Source organism: Chanodichthys erythropterus, chromosome 11 (genome assembly GCF_024489055.1).
Source record: "Chanodichthys erythropterus isolate Z2021 chromosome 11, ASM2448905v1, whole genome shotgun sequence".
Lineage (NCBI taxonomy): Eukaryota > Metazoa > Chordata > Actinopteri > Cypriniformes > Xenocyprididae > Chanodichthys > Chanodichthys erythropterus.
In genome coordinates, this window is record NC_090231.1 from 35,844,173 (window position 1) to 35,859,538 (window position 15,366).

General features: G+C 38.8%; 1 protein-coding gene across 4 annotated transcripts in view; it reads left to right on the plus strand.

Annotated features, from left to right (window-relative positions):
* The window catches only part of lmo1 (LIM domain only 1), a 34,581-nt gene extending 19,432 nt beyond the window's left edge, over positions 1-15,149 (plus strand). For 2 of the 4 annotated variants that reach the window (XM_067400874.1, XM_067400873.1), the window contains exons 2-4: positions 4,508-4,721; positions 13,035-13,160; positions 15,044-15,149. In XM_067400874.1, coding sequence (XP_067256975.1) covers positions 4,508-4,721; positions 13,035-13,160; positions 15,044-15,149 — 446 coding nt within the window. Of the gene's footprint in view, positions 1-1,236; positions 1,262-2,804; positions 2,821-4,507; positions 4,722-13,034; positions 13,161-15,043 lie in introns of those variants that run through there. The other 2 variants (XM_067400875.1, XM_067400876.1) reach the window with 2 other exon arrangements.
* The last annotated feature ends 217 nt before the right edge of the window (positions 15,150-15,366 follow it).

A 15,366-nucleotide genomic window follows, 5' to 3' on the forward strand; every position in this document is an offset into this window, starting at 1 on the left:
GTGTGTGTGTAATATATATATATATATATATATATATATATATATATATATATATATATATATTAGAAGTTCACTTAAATACTCTCTACTAAATCTTGCTAATTTTGCAATGCTTCTTTAGTAAATCCTGACAGTAGTTTTTTTTTAACACCAAAAGAGGGTTTGCGCTGACGCAACCTTTTAGTAAATCTTGCCCTTAATCTTAAATCTGTTCCTCACATAAAACATGTCTTCAGAAGTCATATGGACCATCTTCATGATACTTATGGCTCTTTTTTTGTCCGCTTTGAAGCTTGAAAGTTTCAGTCCCCATCTATAAGTGCACGGAAAACAATGTTTGAAGTGTCTTCATAAGTTTATAGCGAGTAAATGATGACTTTTTTTTTTTTTTGGTGAAATATCTCTTTAAGAGTATATTAAAGCATGCCTTTTAGAAAGGCAATACAGATCTGAAAAGCACGGCCTCACACTGAGGTGTCCAACTAATTGATCAGATCTATTAACAGTGGCCCTGCATACAGTAAACTTTATATCATTACTGGCTTCCACTGTGTGCTCATTAGAAGACACAATAAAGGAAAAAGACTACAAAGACAAACAAATCCTTTTCTCCTAAGTTGTGATGTAATGCTTTAAAATGATTCCTTGACTTTTTTCCCTTTTGCTCTAAACCTTAAATACATCAAAAGGGTACCACACTGATTTGATTTTTTTTTTATATATATATATATATATATATATATATATAATTCACAAAAATGGAACTTGAAATGAAGGCCTACATAGAAACCGGATCGTATCTTTATAATGGAAAGTACATGGTCTGACAGTTTCAAATGCAAAAACGCATCCGTACAGACTCTACCGAGATAAGGTCTTTAAAGGGTGGATGAGTGGAAGAGAGGCAGATGACAGGGCGCACACCAATTACTAATAGTGAATGATTTTCTTCCCTCCCTTTTATTTGTTTGGGAGAAATGTTTGACAAGGCAAACGCTGCCTCTTGAAGAAAAAAAATGCATCTACGGTTAGGATATGAATCAAGTGGCAGATAGCAGGATATGCTTTTTTGTGACATGGAATGACACAGGAAGGTCAGAAACACTTGTATCTGTTAAATGGATTGGATTAAGTGGGAGCTGCCTCCTCAGTTTGCCTCAGTTTGTCTCCATTTATAATGTTCCCCTTTTTTGTTCTGCAGGACAGAAATGGGGGAAGGGGCTACTACTGAGATTCCAAGCTGTTCAAAGAATGATGATAGGTGCACTCTACTGTATAAACCCCAAAATACCAGTTTGCTGATGTCAGAGTCAACATTATGTACTTTTATTCAGACATTTACTGTCATTTCAGGTTTAAAATGTGCTGAGGCTATATAGGGCTTCTAAAAGCATGTCTCAGCTGGCTCTTTTTTTTTTTTTTTTTGGAAAACAACAGAGGTTTCTCAGAGATGGCAGAAACAAGATGATTAGCTCAGACAAAACACAGCGCTCCTCACATCAACTAACTCATCCTGGAGATTGCTCTAGCCTGGTGAGACAGGAAGCGTTAGCCGGCTTAAATCTGGGTTAGGAAACCTGTCACAATGTGACGTGTCATTCAGTCACTCACAAACCTGAATTCATCCAAGTAATTACAGAACGGGAATGCTCCAAGGTTTCTCGTATTTGGTTTACTACAGAAAGGGTTAAGCTCTTTACGGTAACTTTTTCCTCAACCAACGTGTGTGTTGTTAAAAGGTGGGTGGAAAGTGGGAGGGGGGGGGGGGGGGGGGGGGGGGTGGCCAAAACCAATTATGTGTGGTTCTCCTGAGGTGGGGGAAACGACCTTTGTGTATAATTAGTTCTCTTATTTAAAGCAAAGATTTTGAATAGAATAACTAATTAGCTGTCATAAAAGGCAAATTAAAGATTTTTGTGCCATCCCTTGGGGAACTGAAGGAGCCTGATTCCCAAGCTCGTTTCTGTCTCGTACGCACACTCGCGTACAAACACAGACACACTTTTTCCTCACAGACGAGCTCTCTCTCTCCTCATTAAGACTGTTTCTAGTTCCGTAGAAGGCTGACAGGAGAGCACTGTTGGCATACCTGCAGAGTGCACCTCTAACAAGCCATGAAATGCAGGTAGAAAACGACCGCCCTCAGCTAGTGTGGCTTCAATTTAAAGGCTTTTTACCTTCATTTATACTGAACATTGGTATTTATAGCGAGTTTTGTGATCCTAATGCGGCGGCTTCAAGGGGCCCGTATTGGGGCCGGAGGAGGGATGGGGGAGGAAGCTGGAGGGAGAAGCACATCGCTAATTGATGGCTCCCATCAGTGGTGCTAGACCAATTAGCTTCCCTCTTTTTCCAGTTCTGATAAAGAAATAAGATGGTTGAATACCACCAGAGCTCTTATTCACATCCAAGTCATAAATTTAACTAACAAGCCCTCGCTCTCCTGCCCTCTCTCCCTTTCAGTCTTTGCTGAGTGCTCTCACATTTTTACCTCATTTTATAACCAAGGAAATGCTAATTATATTATATTCATAGCACCACTGATGTGTGGACAGTCCAGAATCATTGAACAAATCTGAATCCAATAAATGAACATGTGCATCACAGAAGGAAAGTGTGAGAATGAGCAGGTACTAGAGTTGTGGCTTTTCAGAATTGAATTAAGAATGCAGTTTAAATTCCAATTTAGTCCCTGAATTTGAATTGAGGTACCAAACAGGGTGCATAATTGCAATGCAAATTTAAATGTAAAGTACAATCAAATGAATGTGTAATTTTTAACTAGAATTACAAGACAAAAAAAAAAAAAAAAAAACTTTGGCTTTACAAAGCCTTGTCTGAAAGTTTGGAAAGATTCAGAAATTTGTCCAACCCTGCAGTGTACTAATCTAAACCTCCCTTGAAAGTACAGTGCAAGGTTAGTCCAGTTAGAGGAGGATACACCAAAACAAAAAAAAAAACATTAATATGCTGATAGTTGAATGCGGGGTAACGGATAATGGAGTCCATGCCCACTGGCGTACATTTGTTGATCATGTACAGTAGAGCCATTACTGGACATTAAAGCTGAACAAAAGCTGCAGCCTGTGACCTCTGCCATCAGGATACTCTTAACGGATATCTACAATGTACTAACAATCAGCTAAGCACAAGCATTATATAAACATGGTGATACTTGGAAAATATTAATTTAAAGGGATAGTCCAAACAACAACAAAATCAATTCTGTCATTTACGCTCATTTTCTGTGGAACGCAAAAGTTGTTGTCTATAGCAATTAAAATAAAATGGGACCAAAACAACACTGACTTTTTATGATATGGCCAAAAAAACACATTTGTCAAAATATCTTTTGTGTGCCACAGAAGAAACAGTCATACAGGCTTGAAACGACATGAGGGTGAGTAAATGACAGAATTTTGATGGGTCCGTCTCCGTACATGATTGGGGGCTTCTAATGGTTTGACCAACCGGGGCCCAATACACTGTCAAATGACAGCGGAGGAGATGTGAAGGTGTGTGTGTGTGTGGGGTGGGGTGGGGGTGTCAAAGAGGGCATCACACAGGGCTTTCTGAGAGAAATGTGTTTTGAAAGCAGAGAGCAAAAGAGAGGTATAGAGAGAGGGAGAGTGCCGGTTTAGCTGTGCGTTCTATTAGACGGATCAATAGCTCAGTGTGGGAGAGAGTGTCTTAAGAGCTGTTGTCCTGCGCTTTCAGCTGTGGCAGACCTGTTAGTGCTGGCAGAGGGGTGCCGAGTGCCAGTGTTACCAGCTCTGGCCCGGGGGCGGCTTTTAGTCCACACACAAATGTCAGACCGCAGATAGACTATTAGTGTTTAGTGCAGTTATTAAATGGACTTTATTTGTCCTTTAGGAGGCTAAAAGGCATGCTTAAAGGAGGAGGCTACATGACAGCGGGGCGATTTAGCCTGTTTGGTTACTCTTCACTGGTCGTGAGTGTAAAAGGAGATTGGGCTGTTGCGCGTGTGTGTGCGCGTGATTGGAAGGCACTTAGGCCATACCATCTCTCACTGGAAGCTGAGAGCAGCCTTCTTGCGGTCAACAGTGCTCTAAAAGGTTAATGTTGATCTATACCAAACAAAGCCCACGGGAGGCTTTTAGCATGGCCAACAGTTCTCATACTGATGAAATAGGGCCACAGCTAATCTTCCAAACAACATAAATACCTCTGTCAGCTATCTAAATAGAGATGGTCCTGGGGCATCCCAACATAGAGAAGCATTCAAGCCCCAATTAAATGGTGTATGTCACTTGCCAAAAATAACATCTGTTCTTTTGAGCGGGGGCAGTGACGGATGAATGCAGTCCAAAGTGACCCATGCGCCTACCTGCACAGAAGAGCAATCCTTGTCTAATGCATATAAAACATCGGTCCGAGCTTCAGTGGTGTCGCCACCCTTATCAAAGAGCGCGGAACATGAAAAGTCACCGGTTTAGCCAGACAGTAAATCACAACACACTCTGTGTTTGTCTCCCTATCGCCACAGGTGTGCCTATGCTCTCCGTCCAGCCCAAAGGAAAACAGAAGGGATGCGCCGGCTGCAACCGCAAGATTAAAGACCGCTACCTGCTCAAGGCACTGGACAAATACTGGCACGAAGACTGCCTGAAATGTGCCTGCTGCGACTGCCGCCTGGGGGAGGTGGGCTCCACCCTCTACACCAAAGCCAATCTCATCCTCTGTCGCAGGGACTACCTGAGGTAAGAACACGCTCCAGTCAAAGTGCTGCCAAAGCAGAAAGGGCTTGTTACACCTCAGGCTACATGACATTCAGAAAAGTACACCCTCATCTAACAGCCGATGATTGCCACCCTGCCTGTCTCATTTCTGGCCCTGTCCTCTCTCTCTCTCCTGTTGCATTTATCTGCTAACTTGTGGGGTTAGAAGATATTTTTTTTAGCTTGTAAATTATGTTTTCTTTGAGCCTGTTACAGAAGATTAAGTGCTTCTTTCTTCATCGCAGTGTACCGACCCAGACTCTGTGTGTTCCAATTAAATCCCAGTTGTGCAAGTGAGCAAATAGCTTAGAGTGGCATCTTGTAGCAACTGTTTGTTTAGCTGGGTGAGGTTTTGCATGTTTACATGAATGTGATGTGTCGTCCATTTTCTAAGTTAAGTGATAAACTGCTGCATATGAGTGCATGTATGGACTTTCAGCTCACCCCAGGCAGCTGAGTGGCATAACCGCAGGTCTAAGGATCTGTTTTGCCTCCTATCTCTGAGCCATCTGCTTGCTAAATTAAACATGATTATTTCCTGGGCGTTAAATCCCAGTCCCTGGGGTCTCCCTACCAGATCTAGTCATTTATCCCCAAGCTGCTCTCCCCAAAGAGCCCCCACTGGTTGGGCCCTTCTTACTAAGACATGCAGTTCAGCATTGTCGTCATTACCAGTGTTAAAGGAATAGTTCATCCAAGAATTTTAAAATTTAATCATTTACACACACTCATGTAGTTCCAAACCGTTTTGTTGAATACAAAAGATATTTTGCCTTTCAAAGAACGTCAACAGTGTCAAACCAATCAAAGCATGAAAAAATCCACTAACAATATTTTTTTAAACAGAAAATTTAGAAAGACTAATGTAGAATAATGATTGAGCCACTTGAGCAGCGTGAGCTGAAGCTGAACAGTGAATGAATGCTGGTACCCAAACACATGTACATATTAATCAGATATACTCAAAATGCACAAAATGTAATGAATACACAAGTGAATTTTATAAGTGAATTTGTATAACTTACAAATTCTGACCAGCATGTAACTTGTTTTGTGAATGCTTTTCTGTAATGCACCAGAAAAATGTCAAAAACACATAAAACGGACAATAAATGAAGCATAAACAAATTCACAATATTGTACACATACTGTATGTATGTTACTTCACAAACACGATTTTGTTAAATGACCTTTAATTGAATATAATGTATAAAATCTTTGAATATTTGGATTCATATTTCACTCGTCAACTAAAATATTATTTTAGACTAAAATTAGAAACTAAATGCAATCAAAGTGAAAACTAAATGCAATGTATTTTGTCAAGTAAATGAAATAAGACAAAATATTGACTAAGTTTGAAAGAAATTTTAATCAAAGTACAAAAACTATGAATAAAACAAAAAAACGTGTAAAAAAAAAAAAAAAACAAAAACAAAAAAAAAAACAACATTGGCCATTACTCAATTTTCACATCCAGTCACAACTGTTACAATACTGTAAGAGCAGCCTGACAAAGTACCCAATAGGTACACTTGAGCATGTGAGGTAATGAAATGAATGGTATAAAAATCTAAATACCAAAATTTTGGCAATTATGCTTTTGTTTGGTAGAATAAAAGTATGCTTTTCTCACCTCTATACATAATTTGGATCAACTTGTTTGTGGGCAAAGGTCTGAAAGTTTAAACCTAGAGAGCAGTGCAGCTTTGTACACTTTAAAAACAGACTATGCATTGTTTGATATTTAGTTTGCTATACAGAGTTTAAAAATACAGCTAAATCTAAAACCAATAAGATTTACTTTTAAATGACAAAGAACGCTAAATTGTTAGTATGGATATCCCCCATTAATAAAGTGAGCTACATGTTTAAGATTATTCATGCAATTTTTACATGAATTTGTATGTAATTTAAAAAAACCAAACAGAAAAAATACTGTATAAATACAGTAATTTTACCATATTAAAACATTAGAATTAATTTGTCATTAATGATATAATCCGTAAAATAAGTCATTGTTTTAAATTTACAGATATTGTTTGTAATTTTACGTAGTTTTAAGCATAATTTAAAATTACTGAAAAATACTGTGGAAAAAATAATTAATTTTCCATAAAATTAGATTTTTTTTTTTTTTTCCACCAGAGGAAAAAAGTTTGTAGAGGAGGGAGAAAGTGCAAAAACAAGCTTCCTTTTGCCACTGTACTGGCTCTGATGTCCTAATGAAATCTAGCCCACTCATCTGCTCTTCAGCCTCTGACAAATGTGTGCTACTTAATGCCTGGAGATGCTGGATATGAATTCTATTAAGGAACAAATTAAGTAGTATCCCTCTCCGTGCAGACAGAGTGAGGCAGCAGTGGTACATTCGCTTTGAATGCGAGTGATTCAGACTCCACACAGGGCGTCCCACCTAAACTTCACCTCCAGTGCACTGCTGGAGAATCAGCCCGCTTGCCTTCAGTAATGAAGCTGAAATCTCACCCAGAATTAGCCTCCCATACAGGGAGGCACTTCATTAAAGACAGGCGGATAGATCAAACGCATTTCTTTTATTTTCGGTTGGGTTTTTTGGAGCCGTGCCATGCGCACATTAATTATGAGCTGTGCTCCTTCTGCGTTTTGTCCTTCAGGAGTACTGTAGAGCCATAATGAACCCCCACCCTATGAAAACACACAGCCCCACCACTGCACAAAGTAGCTCAAGCTACTGTATTGCATTTGACTGTCTACTTACACATGAAGGAAATGTGAGATTTTTAAGCTTTCAGGCCATACTCTTTCATTACAGCGCACAGAAATAGATTAATCTATTTTGCTTGGGTCAAGAATCCTCTGACCTCATGACCAGAGAGCAAGAGTGCCTCTGTGTTTGACTGTGCTCACCCCCAGACCTGAAATTATTTTTATATCTGAACTATTGCATTATATTACAGGGGACACATCAGTCATTTACTAATCAAAGAAGGGTGCTTTTAATTGAAATATAAAGTAGATTACACCCCCTCCTAATGATGGCACAGCATGAGAGTATGATTAAAGGGCAGAGATAAGTCTCAGCAATCATTCAGTGCATTTTGATGTTAAAATAGTCTACTGAGCAAGCACGGCTATTCCAGAGGTAAAAAGAAACATCGGTCTTATTGTTTGAGTGGAAACACAATCCCGATGTCAACCATATCTCACTTTAAAGACCCCTGTCTGTGGAAAAAAAACCTACAGTGGGGTCCAAAAGTCTGATATCAGTAGTGAAAATGCATCGGTTTCAATCACAAATGATATTATCAGTAGGGATGTCCCGATCACATTTTTTTGCCCTCTAGTCCGAGTCAGAGTCATTTGATTTTGAGCATCTACCGATACAGAGTCCCGATCCGATACTTGTATAATACATGAAAAAGAATAAAGAAGAGCGAAAAAACAGATCCAGAATCCAGGAACAGTGCTTTTCAGGTTTTTCAGGTATCTAACAGTCGTTTTCACGTACAGAAAATGGATAAAGTAATCAAATATAAAATATCACTTCATATTATCTTTACTGTATAAAATAAATAAAGATTAATCATTATTTAGTTAGTTACAAAATTATATAGTTACAAAAACTATTCAGTCAAGAGCAGTGAGTGATTTCTTTGTTATTTGTTGTTTGATTTAACATTAAAAACAGGCAGCAGGAATATTTTTTTTTCCCTATAAGACATGCACGATCCAGTACATATACTCTTACACATGCGCTGTCTTTCTTGACTAATATACGTTCACTTAAGACATAACCGACTATGTTTGCTAGGATACTCGCTAAGACGGGCATGTTGACAATTTTTTTATGAATTTGTCCGCTGAAGCGCAAGACTTGAAAGAGAACTCAGTATTTGCGTGCTGACTGAAATAAACGTGTGCGCGCTTCGGATGAGCGCACACAAATCTTCTCACAGCCCGTGAGCTCTCTTTCGCGTCTTGTTCTTGAAGGTTTAAATCAGCAAGGCTTAAATAAGATAGTTTAAACACAGACAGCAACGTGTGCTGTTCAGGTCTCACCTGTATCAACACCCGATCAGAACCGTGATCGGAAATCGGAATCGGATCTGGACATCCCTAATTATCAGCATTACAATTTAAGAGAATGGTTACTGTAATATAAACAATTTCAGTTATTTGTCATTCTTTTATATAAAAATGCTTTTGTCTGTATATTTGTGTATATAGATTCAGATTTTTTATAAAGTGAAAATTCTTAGATCTTTATTGTGGTCTCACACTTTTGAACCCCACTGTATTCAGAACTTGTGCAAATACTTGTGCACGTACAGTATTGAACCACAGTCTCCTTGAATGCAAGTAAAGGACTAGAACAGATTAAGTCTAATCACAGAGAGACATTAAAGGGAAGGAAGCTGATGCCGGCTTCAGAAGAGTTATGAAGAAACACCAGAAAAGAAACACCTGTCTACACAGAGCCACAGGGAATCATAAGAGAACAATGAGCAAAGGCTTTCAGCTTTAATACTAAAGTTTAGTTAAACACAAACAAGATTATAAAGAGAAAAGCTCTGTTCTCCTTTCCTTTATTGTCTTATGAATTTTTCCCCCTATTCAGTGGATTTGGCATGCTGGGGACTGTAAGATTCATAGTTTTTTGAGGCTATGATTACATTAAAGAAATGCTACATTGAGTTAAGTGCTCCTTAATCTTATCGCCACTATCTGTTATTGAATTGACTGCTTTGTTTTCGAAGAAACAATTAAAAAGTTTGGTTACAAATGGCAATTCATATAGCAAACATTATGCATAATGGACGTTTTAGGCCTGGAAGTTCTTGAGTACATTTTGCTTGGAATAACAGATTAAATGGCCTTGCTGATAAAATGGTTTCACTTTATCTTGAATTATATTGCCTGAAAATCCAAGCCATTGTATTCAAAGTTTGCTGGTGACCTTCCAAATGAGTTTCTGTAACCTCCTAATCCACTTAAATTAACCACCAGTAAAGTCTCCATTTTGAGCCGGGCCATCATAGTGCTGCAAAAACCTGCAATTAAACCACCGCAGATTTCTTTGCAGAACCCTGGTTATCTGTCACTCTGTGTGTGTGTGTGTGTGTGTGTGTGTGTGTGTGTGTGTGTGTGTGTGTGTGTGTGTGTGTGTGTGTGTGTGTGTGTGTGTGTGTGTGTGTGTGTGTGTGTGTGTGTGTGTGTGTGTGTGTGTGTGTGTGTGTGTGTGTGTGTGTGTGTGTAAGAGGGAGAGAGAGAGAGAGAGAGAGAGGAGTCCCTTCTCTTTTAAGAAGACTGCTGTGCTCTTAAACCATCAAGAGGTCCCTGAATTTTCACAAGTCAGTGACAACCCTCTCAAACTGGCATCCATGTGCTTTCTGTGACCTGATTTAGAAAAGAAGGGAAAATGGGTCTTGTGATGTGATCTGTAACACCCTCTCTACTGTGCAACATGATGGACATTAGCCATAAGAAATTGTTTAGGGTCCTCAGGGACCACCTTTTCAGTACCAAGCCAGGATAACACAACATTGAACTCCCAACTCCAGTTACTTGCTCCAGCATTAAGGTGTGACATTTGAAATGTGTTCGACCACAATCTGTGTTCTATTCCCTTTTAGAGAACACGGCCCTTCAGACAGATACCTTAATCCTTCCCTCTGCCTCTGACCATGTATGTGTGTCTGCAAACATTAGGATTATGTGGCCCACCATCTGAGAACTTGCCAAGATTGAAGAATGAGTGGTAGATGTCAGCCAACTACATCTGGCATTCTCACCATTAAGGGTTGTCCTGTCAAATGTTGTGGCAAATGATTTGGCATAGTCTCTTTAATATGCTGCCAAAGGCCCTCATGAAAAGGCAGTTCTTGGACAGCTCTATCTTTGTCAAAAAGGTGATATTTTCAATTTCCAATTAATCACATTCTTAATTTTTAATAATGAATCTTCAGCACCACAGCAAAAGAAATATTTCAGCTGAGTAATGTGCGTTCATGTGCAAGGAAAGACTTTCTATTGAGATGTCCTTATTGGCTGCACACAAAAACAAACATGCAACATGACCAGTGTAGTTCAATTCATATAGCCTAATTCATGAACAAATTACTCTAATGAGCCAGTTCTTTCACTGAATCAAAAAAGTACAGCATGACTGGCATGGGCGACATGGGGCACTACTATTTATTGGAGTTATGGAGTTTCCCGATGTGTTCCATCAGCTCCGCTACCATTTGGAGCATTTAAGGCCCGTGTATACAACATCAGATGCCGAAAGCTCGGCCCGTTTTTACTTTCAGTTTTTGTAGTGAATAATTAACTAGCGTTTGAGACTTCTTCACCGGCATAACTGTCACGCAAAGATTGAACATGCTTGGGTGATATCCACTTGCTCACCTTCATGGTTTAAAATGGAATTATTTTAAATATTGTGACATGGCATTTATCTTTATAAACAATTGCTCGCTTCTTGCACATATATATATATATATATATATATATATATATATATATATATATATATATATATATTACAGTACAGTCCAAAAGTTTGGAACCACTAAGATTTTTAATGTTTTTAAAAAGTTTCGTCTGCTCACCAAGGCTTTTTATTTTATTTAAAAATACAGTAAAAACAGTAATATTGTGAAATATTATTACAATTTAAAATAACTGTTTTCTATTTGAATATTATTTCACAAAGTAATTTATTCCTGTGATGCAAAGCTGAATTTTCAGCATCATTACTCCAGTCTTCAGAAATCATTCTAATATGCTGATCTGCTGCTCAAGAAACATTTAATGTGTACAATTGCACAAAATATGTGTACAATATTTTTTTTTTCAGGATTATTTGATGAATAGAAAGTTCAAAAGAACAGTGTTTATCTGAAATCTAATCTTTTGTAACATTATAAATGTCTTAACTGCCACTTTTGATTGATTTAATGCATCCCAATTATTAGTTAGTTTCTTACATATTCTGCGCTGACCTTGGAACAGAGCTGCAGTTGAACCATTATTTTAATAAGCTGAACTCTTTTGTGAGGCAAAACCTCGCTGGGGTTGCATGGCCTCCTCAGAGTGTCAGAGTTCCACATAAACACATTTTACTGGAGCAGTAACCCGATCTAACAATGGCTCTTTTTAACACCTCGCCTATCTGATATAACAACATGCCCTCTCCCACCACAAGACTCCTCTCTGCTCGGGTCTGTTGCTCTAATTAACAGCAGGGTCTGCTGGATAGATGCTAGCGCTGACGTAGGGCAAGCAGTCGAGAGAGACTAATATGGACTCGCAGCAACTTTGTTCTGTTTCCTTCCTTTTCCAACCAAGTCCTTAACATTAGAGGAGTGTTTAGCATACTGCCTCATCCTGATCCCGTCTAATTTTTCCCCTTTTCCTTCCCCTGTTCTTCTCCATTTGTTCTTTGTGTGTGCATAGCATCCCTGTTCTGCAGAATGTACATCTCTATCTCTGACTCCGAATCTCCAAATTAAACATTGGAGCGAGGGCTTTGAAAATGAAAATGTAAATCCAACGGCGGATATAGTGGAAGAAAGCGATCTGCCTCGATGCCTTGTTCTGTTTGTGACCTTGGTGGTTTGCATCCCATCTAATAAGCTTAAACAAACAGCAGAGAAATGTGAGTTTTGTGTCCCTTTCTGTGCTCCAGCGAGCATCTACTTACCTCTCCAAGGTTCCGCACCACACCAACACTCTCTCTACATCTCACTCATCTCTCACTACATCTCTTTTTAGCAGGTCACAGAGAAATGGGGAGAATGAGAGGAGAGGTACGGAGGATAGAGGCAGTATCCTTATGAGGGGAATCTTTTGAACTTTTGACTACATTATAGTATTTAGCCTCTTGTGTAAAATCCAGCTGGCTTTGGTCTGAGCAAAGTCTCATTAGTTACTCCGGATTTAAAAGAGGAAAAAAAAAAAAAAAAAAAAAAACTGAGCAGTTCAATTGCTTGCCTCAGACCTGTTTTCATTGCTTTTGCAGTGAGCTAGGCAAAAACTCTTTGAAGAAGGGGATTAGAACCATGTGATCATTTTAATTAGATCATTAGCTAAGAATTAACATCTAGGTTTGTACCCTCATTAACAAAAAATACCTAATGTGTGCCAAGCTGTATTCACGTATCGCATTAGATGTCCAATGTTTTTTTGTTTTTTTTCCTCTCTCCCACTTCTTCAGTTGTTTTCTTGCCTTTTTTGGTTTGTTGCACGATTTCGTAAAGGCTAAGGAAAGGTATAAGTGAGTAAATCTGCTTTTTGTGTTTTCTCTCACAGGCTCTTTGGTACAACGGGGAACTGTGCAGCCTGCAGTAAACTGATCCCAGCCTTTGAAATGGTTATGAGGGCCAGAGATAATGTTTACCATTTGGACTGTTTTGCCTGTCAGCTTTGTAACCAGAGGTAAGGAGAGAAAGATCACAACAAGCCAGCAAGATTGTCTTTCTTTCTATCTAGAAATGCAGAAGAACCTATTAGCTCACACAAAAATAATTTAATGACTTCTAGCATTGTGACTTTACACACTCCAATTGGCCTGTAGCCCTGCGTTTTCATCTCAAACCTACGTTTTTTTTGGTCCTGGTTTGTATTTGTGACCAGAAGCGGGATTATAAGCTCGAGTTGAGTGAAATTAACCAGCGCTTCAGTGGAGATACCGTTGGCAGACCAATACCAAGCCTGATCAAACTGTGAACGCCTTATTGAACACAGTCAGAAAGAAAGCTCTTACTCAATACACAGCCAAGCTGAGCACGTCACCACTATGTGTCTCGCCGAGGGAATTAAGCAGCCGGACGAATGAACTTTTCAAGGATCATCCCTCCAAACATTCCTGGGGAGCAAAGGAGTGTGACAGTGTCTTAAATGCTCTAGTGTGTGACCTACTTTTAAAAAAGACTTTTGTGTCATTCCCAAAAGCTGCACTCGTTAAATACTACAGTAAATACAAACAAGCTCAAACTTAATTTCAGAACTGATGACACATATACAATATTTTTCAGTTGTAACTGACTATGCCTCCTCTAAAAGATCTAGATGTTGAATGCTTTAAACAAAATAAAGCATCTAGTAGGAATAAGGAATAAAAAGGCAAGTGGCATATTTGGTGAGAACCAGGTGTGTAGTAAAGTTTGGTGAGTGAAGCCTCAACGCTGAAGTATGGCATACAAGGATCACAGTTCTATTCCCCTGCTCTATTCCTTTGGCATCGCAAAACATTGGTGTGGCACTGATTGATAAGAGAAAACATCATTGGCAACGCTGTCATCATGGCCGCTCTATTGTCCATACAACATTCATGGCTTTCATATGCAAACTTGTTAATGTAAAAATGCAGTGCACACATGGAATGATTTTCTCTTTAATTGGCATGAAATTTCATGGGAAGTTTTTAGAGGCTAACAATTTATACTTTGGCAAGCATCCCCAACATGGGGGGTGGGCAAGGCTCAGCAGTGGGGTTTCCTTGGAAACTGGTGCAAGGTTGTTGTTGTTTTTTGTTTTTTTCCTGCCAATGAAAAGAAATGGTGGCAGTACTTTCATTGGATGCCAGTCCTGTCCTGCTTTGAAAAAAGCTGCTGGTTTTAAAAACATTTAGTTAAAGCTGCACCTTATTGCTACATCACAGGAGACTTTGAGGCTGTCACAGAAACCGTAACATTCTTGATGCCATTGACAAAGATGGTCCACTGCATGTTCATTTACACTGATGCGTTATTCCCTATACCAAAAAAAAAAGCATAAAAAATAAAGTTCAATTAAAAATAAAACACTTAAGATTAACATTTAAATAAAAGCTAAGCTTCATTTCCCAGAAACTATTACCAAAATGCTGATTTTCTTTGAAATACAAATCAGTAAATTCCACTTCCTGACAATTCTTTGATTCTGAATGTTGTCCAACTAAACCGTAGTCTTTCAGAGTCGAGGTCTGTTCAAGTCTGACCAAAAAAATTCACAAAACTATTGAGTCTGATGCTGAATCATCAATATTTCCTGAGATATCTGAATAATTATCATTCAGATATCTCAGGAAATATTGATGATTCAGCATCAGACTCAATAGTTTTGTGAATTTTTATTGTGAATTTTATCCCGGTTATAAAGGAAATGACAAGAACAACCTAGCTGCAGAATAAAAACAAAAGTTCATCATAGTACAGTATTTCAGACTTGGTGTAAAGGAGTTGATTTTAAAATCTGTTGCTGCATCTGTTGTGGACTTGATGTGAATAAGCCATATAAATCTGTATGTTAACTTATTTTTGTTTTATTTTTTTCTTTAGGTTTTGTGTGGGCGACAAGTTTTTCCTAAAAAACAACATGATTCTGTGTCAGATGGACTATGAGGAGGGGCAGCTCAACGGGAGCTTTGAGACACAAGTTCAATAGCCAATCAAACGATGGCAGCAGCAGCTCTCGGTCCCCACACACAAACACGCGCTTCTGTGCGACGGATGTTCTGCTGCACTCAGAGAGAAGAGCATCTGTCTGCTTGCCTGCAATACTTTTTACAGTAAAAGCCCTATTGGTCCCTGAGGACTCTATTGTAAATGTACTACTTTTTGGCCCTTCCTGTCCCCAACACTGAGCAGTTACACGTTTTGAT